The sequence below is a fragment of the Cucumis melo genome, chromosome 2 (genome assembly GCF_025177605.1).
Source record: "Cucumis melo cultivar AY chromosome 2, USDA_Cmelo_AY_1.0, whole genome shotgun sequence".
NCBI lineage: Eukaryota > Viridiplantae > Streptophyta > Magnoliopsida > Cucurbitales > Cucurbitaceae > Cucumis > Cucumis melo.
Genome location: NC_066858.1, coordinates 15,405,835 through 15,414,983, shown reverse-complemented (window position 1 = coordinate 15,414,983; position 9,149 = coordinate 15,405,835). Strand labels below are relative to the sequence as shown.

The following is a 9,149-nucleotide window of genomic DNA, read 5'->3' as shown; positions in this document are numbered from 1 at the left end:
TTTGTTAAGTAAACTATCAAATTCATTCTATCTTAGTCCACCAACCAAAGAATAACTCTTTTACCAATTTAACCAAAATGCTTTGAATTATTATCAATTTTTCATCTTTAATTACTAAATAATAAATAATATAAATGACTATCGACATTGATCCATAATATATGATAGTAGTTTTTTCTTTTGGTTATGTTCGTAAATATTTTGAATTTTTTTTGCTATATCTAAAATGAGTCTAACTTCAAACAACCAAAATTCAACATTTTTTATCCTTAGTTTAAAATTTTGAAAAATCTTAAAATCAATAAGAAAAAAAAAAAGAAATTAAACTTTGTGGTATGTGATCTTTTTTGATTAATTAATATATTAAATTTATGTGGAATGAAATTTAAAGATTAAAAGTATATTAAATACAAAGTTGGAAGTTCCAAAAACTTAATACAATCTACAAATTTAAATACCAAACTTGGGATCTAATCCGTAAAAGTATTTAATGGTGATTTAAATGTGTTGTGATTTGGTAACAGTAGACAACAAGAGGAAGAAAAAGAGAAAAGAATTTAAAAGAATTACTTGCAAAAGGACATTTTAGTTTGTATATTTAATTCCCATCTACTTTTCAATCTTTAACTTTACTCTCACTATTTTTTCAGTAACCTTTCAATTTAGTTCCTCCTACTTACTATTTATTGAAATTGTTTAAACAATCCCAATCATTTTCATGAAAAAAAAAAGAACAAAATATATGAATATATTGTTAAATTTTAAATTAAAATGCTAATGAAAATATAAAAGATAATGAAAATTTTACGATAAACTAGTAGTAGAGACTAAAATTAAGATATATTAAAAGTCTAGACACTAATATTAGACATTTAAAAATACATGATTGTTGTATAAATACCGAAATGATGTTTTAACCGTAATTTTATCGTGAATTTCTTTCTTTTTTTTTTTTTTTTTTTGCCATAAATTAGTATACAAATTAGTTGGAATGGGTTAGTTCCACAAGAAAACTTATTTGCATAATTATGCCCAAACATCATGACAAGCAGTAGTAGATCCAAAAATTTTGTATAGTGGGGACACTATATAATAAACACATTAGAAAAATGTTAAAAACAATTTTAATATCTTCAAAGATTGATTAATTTAACACATATTACAATTGTCATTTATGAGTTTTCATGTTTTAAAATGGATCCATGATAAATTTATTATCTAACTTATCCAATAAATTTTTCTCAATATAAGTTAGATGACAATCATTCATCAATTGATCTCTCATTCGATTGCGTAGTCGAGTATTCACAATATTCATAGTAGAAACTTAAGTAAATATATACATAAGTAACGTAAATGTGAATTTAAAATTGTATCATAAAAAGAAAAAAATAATAATACATTTTTTATGGAATATTGTTGAAAGAGTGAAAGTTTTTGTTGCATTTTTTTTCTAAATATTTGTTAGATAACGAATGATGGCTAGAAAACAAGTTAGGGTTTTATCTTAGTTATGTTTTTCTTCCTCTTATTAATAAATTTTCTTTCTTTTATGACATTATTGAAATTTAACTATAAAATTGATATTTGAAGTCTTTGTAGAAATAAAACTATTGAAATTCGGAAAGATATTTAATATTTGGGGAAAGAAAATTAAGGATGTTTGGAATAAAAATATATTTTGTGAAAATTTAGGAAGAAATTTTGATTTTTTGGGAAAGAAAATTATTAATATTTGGAATAAAAACTATTTTTTAGAGAAAGAAAATTATTGAAAATTTGAAAGATATTTGATATTTTAGGAAATAAAATTAAAGATATTTGGAATAAAATATATTTTGTGACAATTTAGAAACAAATTTAATATTTGAGGAAAGAAAACTATTAATATTTGAAATAAAAATTAGTTTGTTAAAATAGTTACAATGCAAGACTTCGACCCTTAACTTAAAGATTATAAAGTGGGGTTACAACCACTACACTAGAACCAAAAATTGATAAATATAAACCATTATATAATATATATTGTAACTAGACATTTCAAAGTTAACTAATTTAAGATTTCAGTATAAACCATTTTTAATTTTTATTGAATTATTATTTTAAATGATAAAATTGTTAAAAATATTTACAACTATAACAAAATATCAAAGTCATCTATTAGTATATCTATGGGTTATAATAGGTGTCTATCCTTCAACGATATTGATATTTTATTATATTTGTAAAATATAATAACTTTAAAAATTAATATGTAAAAATTAATATGTCATGACAAGAAACCAGAATTAATAACTTTAAAAATTTATGTATCAAAGGAACTCGTAGGTGTCTAATCCAGTTTAAGGCATCTCGATTAATTTTATGATGCAACATATGGATTCTATATTTATTATTATAAAAAGATTATAACAGTGAAAATATAGGTAATTTAAAAAGAAGAAAAAGTTACCAAATAGAAGTAGATAACAAGGGAAGGAGAGTTATGAGAAAGAAGTTGATGAAGGGGAAAGGAAGAAACGTGAAGAACAAGTGGGGGGGGGGGGGGGGGGGGGGGGGGGGGGGGGCACATGGAGTCGGGATACCAACGCCTAACGAAGTCAAAATAACGTGAAAGGGTAAAGGAATTTGATGTGATGTCTATGTCTATGTTTTATTTTATATGTATTTTTATTTCTTCATTTATTTTGTTTTCAAGATTACCACAATAAAAAAAAAAAAATAATAACACTATTATTCAATTCTTTTTCTTTTTAATAATTGTTACCCTATAATTACAAAAATGGCTCTTTCTAACTTCATATTATTTTAAAATGAGAATTTAAATTTCTAATAGTAAAAATGTTAAACTCGGTTGTGGTCCATCATCTTTGAAATTCATATCTATTTGGTCCTTGAAATTTCAAAATGAGCATTTTAGTCTCGAAAGTCTGAAAAATAGTTATAAATGGTCATTGAAGTTACTTAGAACGTTAGTTGATTAATGAAAAAATGATGTAGTAGTTAAATATGATTAGTCAACTTGTTAGATTGATAAAAAGTATTCTAACAAACATTAACTTCAAACTTTAAGAGCTAAAAAACATATTTTGTCCAAAAGCAATGGAACTTAATGTTGGATTTCTGACCTAAAATCATTAGTTGATTAATTTAATTATTAATAATTAATTTTGTCCAAGAATCAAATAACACGATCACACGCTTCCGTCAAGATCCAATTCCCTTCACCTAATTCATTAGATTTTTACTTATTTTTAAATTAATTAATATATATTGACAATGATGGCAAAAATGTAAAATAGATATTTGTGAAAAGTCAATGTTAAAAATACAAATATTGAAACATAAAAGACCAAGTGAAACAAAACATACCTTCTAAGAATAACATTGTAACATTTTGAAAGTTGTTGACTAAATTGAAATCAAACTAAATCTTTAATTAAAACCGTAGAATTATTATTATTATTATTATTTTTTTTTTGCATATTTTCAAAATTTCTTTAAATTCAATTTTAATGATTTGAAAATTGCATAAATTAATTTTGAGTGATGAAAGATGTATTTATTTTAGTATTTTAACCTAACAGCTTTTCAAAAATATGTTTTTTTTTTTTTTTTTTTTGGGGGGGGGGGGGGGGGGTTGGGAAACCTCCTACTAATACAACATGAAAAAGCATAAAAATAACTAAGAAATCAAACTAAAGCAATAAAACAGATACACATCAAAAGTAACGTGGTTAGAGAAGAAACCATGATAAAGAAAAATTACCCTTCATAAAAAATTATTATACTCACACCAAAATCTATCTACATTAGAGCACTCTTTTAAAACATTACACCACACACAAAATCGAGCTAGTATACCAAATTTAAAGTGCTTTGAATTGCAATGATTTATAAACCACATATCTTTTTTTTACGATGCTTGAAGTTTATCATTTCCTTAAAACTTTTAAATGTTGGATAATAACAGTTATAATGTTTTGCCAAAATCTAATAATTTTAACAATTTTAAAACCATCTTCAAACAAGCACTTGATTATATTATAACATCTATCGATATTATCTACGAAACTTTTACAAGCTACAATGACATAGATCAAATTGTTACGAAATTTTAAATAACTCAAACTACGTAAGTTGAATGGTTTTTTTAAGGGCATATACGGAAGTGTAATTTTTAGCCTAGAAGTGTGGAGCTATGAAGGGATGTAGAAAGAGAAATATATGGATTGGAATTTGGATAGGGTAGAAAGTGATTGTGAAAGTCCAAGTTGGAGTAGAACGACATTGTATGGAGCAATAATCTTCAATCTTGAATCTTCGATCTTTGCTAACAACTCCAATATTTTTATCTTCGACTAAATGTTGGAGTGCAATCAAAATCCTTGCATTGATTAGATTAGGAGATGATCTTGATTACATAATTAAGTAAGGACCACAATTTCGAGTAGTATGAAATTTTCAATGAATAAAAATAAATTCATGATCAAGAATAGTTAAGCCTAAAATGGATAGTAGGATACATAATCAAATATGTTAGAATTATATTAATATTATTGATCATATATTTTAGTTATTCATGTATTTCTAAATAATATAAGTGAATGTGCTTAAATTTTTATTACTATTTAATTATTGAAAAAAATAATAAACCTATTGAATAAAGAATTATGAAAACGAGATTAAGGATTAACCATGGTTTAAAGAGAACCTAATTCAAATATTCCTTTTATTAAATAGTGATCTCCAAATGGATTGTTGGGTCCTACAATTTAACTTTATTATTCTACTTTAGCCAACATCTTCAATCATAATAATTTGTTCCCTTCTCATTGATTTATTTTCATACAAAAAAAAAAAAAAAAAAACTAACCTTTAATTTATCTATATAATAGATCTATAAATCCTTTCAAACTATTGAATACATCCATGATCCATAAAATAAAATATTCAAAATATGAAGACCGATAATTAGAGGTTAAATTAAAAAAAATAAAAAATAAAAAGAATGGAAGTGAAGAATGAGCATAAACTCATTGCTACTTTTCCCTCTATGATACCCATTCCCCCACTCTATTTTGAAAATTGGTCCATATTATATTATCTGTCATTGATGTTCTTTAATGGTTATATACAATAGAAAATATTGACTTGGGATATTTCTTTATGTTCACTTTGCATTATTTGCATGACTCTTTATTTTATATTTCATCATGTCATAAATACATTCCATTCAACATATACTACTATTAACTATATATGGATCAAAATCCCAATCTTACAAAATATTAATCCTTTTTCAAGTTTTGTGCCTACTACTTAGAATCTCTAATTTTGAAAATAAAAATATAACTTTGGTCTTGAACTTTCAATAAAACAATAATTTAGTTCCTCGTACGTTAATTTTGTAACGATTCAGTCTATCTACTTTTCATTTTGTAACAATTTAATTTCAACTTTACTATGCGACTATTTAGTTCCTGTACTGTACTTTTGAAATTGCAACAATTTAGTTTCTAAAATTCTAAAAAATATCCGATGTCAAAATTTATTTTTTATTTACGCGAGAAATCTCACAAAACCATGACAATAATTTAAATGGTTTGTGATTTCAACTAGAATTCAAAGGTTTCCCAACCTAATTATAGAGAAAATAAAAGAACATAGTGTTGTAATTTGGCCTACATGGCCTTACCAAATCCCCACAAGCCCCCAACACTTCCATTATTATTCAACTAAACCCAACACATATCCAATACATTGATATACCCCATCCATGTATAGATTTAAAAATATATAAGAAAACATCATAACCTATTTAGATAAATTGGTAAATTAAAACTAATATTAATTATTCCTTATCTCTATACTTATTTATAAGTATTCGGTTCAATATAGCCATAAGGCATTAAGAAGAAAAAAAAAAGATGAAAAGGTGGTTTCTAAAAAAGAAAAAATGATTGCAATGTGAAAGCGATGGTTGAGAGCGGGAAAACTTGGTCCACATCCCACGGAAAATCATCTTTCCCAATTTGCCCTTCCCATCCCCTTGACGTGTCGTCCAATCCAAACTTCCCTAGCCACAACAATTCTTTTTATTCCTAAATTGGCCCTCTTCCTTTTTCTTTTTTCTTTTTCTTTTCCTACTTCCAATAAACTAAAATGATCACTCAATATTGTAGTAATCTCTTATATTTATGTTCCTAGGCTTTGATTTTCCAAATTTCTCTAAATTTATTTTACCCTTGTACTCATCTTTTTCTCCTTTACTAATTCCTTTTTTCTTTTCTTCCTTCCTCATGAAGTAAATAGTTTGATTTTTATTATTTTAACCCCTAATTCAAGGTTTTTTATATTTTAAAAAATATACCTAATTTTTATATTTTCAATTTTGTAGATAAATAAATAAGTAGATCAAAGTGATCGTCAAAGTCAAGTCAAAAGTGGTCGATAGAGTTGGTTACAATTATTGCTGTCGAACGTGACATTGGAATTGGTCAAAAGTGAACATCGAATGTGATGGTTGGAGTTGATTGATATAACAGTATTAATTATGACGATCTAATACGAGATAGATGATCTTTAAATATTTTTTAAATTTTTAACAATTCTATAAAAAAAGTAAAATAATTGAGATAAAGATTTTCTTTTCTTTTTTTTCTTTTATAGAAATTGATTCCAAAGGATATATCTTAAAACCGACTATTTTTTACCAACATTTTCTTTTTAAAATATGTGTCGAATGTTTGTCAAATTTTAAAAACAAATAATTTTTAAAACCAAGCCTTTTAAAAAATATATATATATATTTAATAGAGAGTTAAGTGTACAAAAATTGAATAGGGACGGAACTCAAAGTTTGAGACTAAAACTAGAAAGAGGTTTGAATCGATTATATAACCAATGAATGTTGAACACATATGAAATGAAAACGTTGATGATTAAAGCCAAAAAAAGAATCCCTAAAGCTTTTTATCTTGTAATGTGGCACGTGTCTACACATGCACCACAGTGACCAAAGAAAGAAACTTTGTTGGGTTTTCAAAACTAAAAAAATATAAAAATAAATAATAATAATAATAATAATAATGTGTTTTACTTTGGCATTCACTCATTCAATTGCTTTGCTTATCTAAGAAAGAGAAATCAATTTGGATCCATTTACAATCCCTCTTTCACATTATAAAAATAAAAATAAAATTTGGCAATGGCGTTATGTTTTTAACTTTAATACTTATCGGTTAATTTATTTATTTATTTGAAGAAAGTAAAAAAAGAAAAATGGAGAATCCAATCCAGCCGTCAGAAATAGACAAAAACAGGAAAGCAAAAAAGAAATAATTATATTTTATTTATACATCATAATAATAGGAGCTTTGGTTTTATCATACAAAATTATGCATCCATCTTTCATCTTTCATCTTTCATCTTTCTAGGTCCTCCTCATTTCCCTTTTCCTTCTCTTTCCCGAATTTGGTAGAAGCTACTCCCACTCTCCCATTCCGGTTTCCCACGAACCCCCCAACCAACCCAAATTATATATATATATTTCAATACTAATTTAATCAGATAAACATGCTTTCAAATAGTATTCATGTGCTATGCGTACTAATTGTGAGTTCATACTATGATATTCAATCTGAACTTGAGAAGATCAACATGTAGATTCCTAATATCGACTCCACCGGTACACATCATTCATACACTTACAAACATTAAAACATGACCACCTATTAATACAATCAAACTATCTATAATCAATTCCAAATACGCAAAGTCAAACAATGAAAGATTGTAATGTCCACAAACATTACTTCAAAATCAAAGAAGCTTAGACCAAGCCACCCATAATACCTGCCCCACAACTCCACTTCTTGCCCCCTCTTTTTTTCTTAAAAAAAAATACCCTTTAAATTATCTATAGTCTTAAATGAATTACTTAAAAAAACAAAGAAGAAAAAAAAAAAAAAAAAAACTATTGTCGCTTCGATTACATCACCTTCTCCTCTGTCCTATTTATAAATCCCTCTCACTTCTCTTTTACCTTTGTACTCTTCCTCTTCTTCTTCTTCTTCACCTTCTTCCACATACAAAAAGGAAAAAAGATATATGTCTTCCATGATGAACTCACAAGGAATGGCTCTGGCCACAGCCATGGCTGCCGTCTCCGGCACCGTTATTCTTCTCTCTTTCTGCATCCAAAAAACCATCCCAATCCATCAATTCTCACCTCCAACTCTCCGCTCTTGTTTTCCCTCCGGTACTAATTAAAGCAAACCTCTTCTAATTTCTTTTTTTAATCTCAATTTCTCTAATTATTAATTAATTAATTAATTCCTTTTTTTTTTTTATCAGAGTCCAGCAAGAAAAAGAAGAAACAGAATAATCACAAGAAAAGGGTTCATTTTGCAAAGGACGTCGTGGATCCAATAGGTAACGGCGAAGATTTTCGAAGACAACACGAAATCGCTTATAACAACAATTATTCCTCCTCTTCACCGGCGCAAAACCCCCCTACAGCGGCGGTAGACCCAAGAATGCCGGCGAACAGAGTGGCACTTTACAACGGGATTATGAGAGATCGTGTTGTTCATCGATACACTTACTCTTGTTGAAAATATTTTTCTGTACAAAAATTGAAGTTGATTTCTGGCTTCTGGGTGTTTCGCCAAATATTGTAAATACCATTTTTCTGTAGAAATTGAAGTGATTTCCTCCTCTATTTTTGTTTTAAGTATCAAGAATTGGGGGTTTATTTGTTTATCTTGACCGACAATAATTGGAGCTTGGTTTTGGTTTGGTTGAGGAAGCAACTGTAAGGCAACGGTAACGGCCTTTTTGGGGGTACTGAGGAAGGTGATGTTATGTCAACAAAAAAGAAAAAAAGAAAAAAAAAAAACTATAATTGAAATTTGAATATTTAATATGATGAGTGTGAGTGGTAAGTTAGGAAGATGAATGGGCAAGTTCTAGGATGCTTCGTTGTTTTTGGTAGCCCATACACACCCAAAACGCTTATTATATATAATCCAAGCGTGCCTTCACTTGTATTTTATAATATTTTGATTTTCAAATATAACTAGTTTCATTAATAAAAGGGTATGAGGATGTATTATTTGTTGTGTAAAGTCTCAATAATTGACCTG

At 27.2% G+C, this 9,149-nt stretch overlaps 1 protein-coding gene across 1 annotated transcript; it reads left to right on the top strand.

Annotated features, from left to right (window-relative positions):
• The first annotated feature begins 7,928 nt into the window (after positions 1 to 7,928).
• On the top strand, positions 7,929 to 8,725 carry LOC103487448 (uncharacterized). Its single transcript, XM_008445775.3, has 2 exons — positions 7,929 to 8,263; positions 8,359 to 8,725. Exons 1-2 carry the CDS (start codon positions 8,113 to 8,115, stop codon positions 8,616 to 8,618), a joined length of 411 nt encoding a protein of 136 aa, XP_008443997.1. The 5' UTR covers positions 7,929 to 8,112; the 3' UTR covers positions 8,619 to 8,725.
• Positions 8,726 to 9,149: the final 424 nt, after the last annotated feature.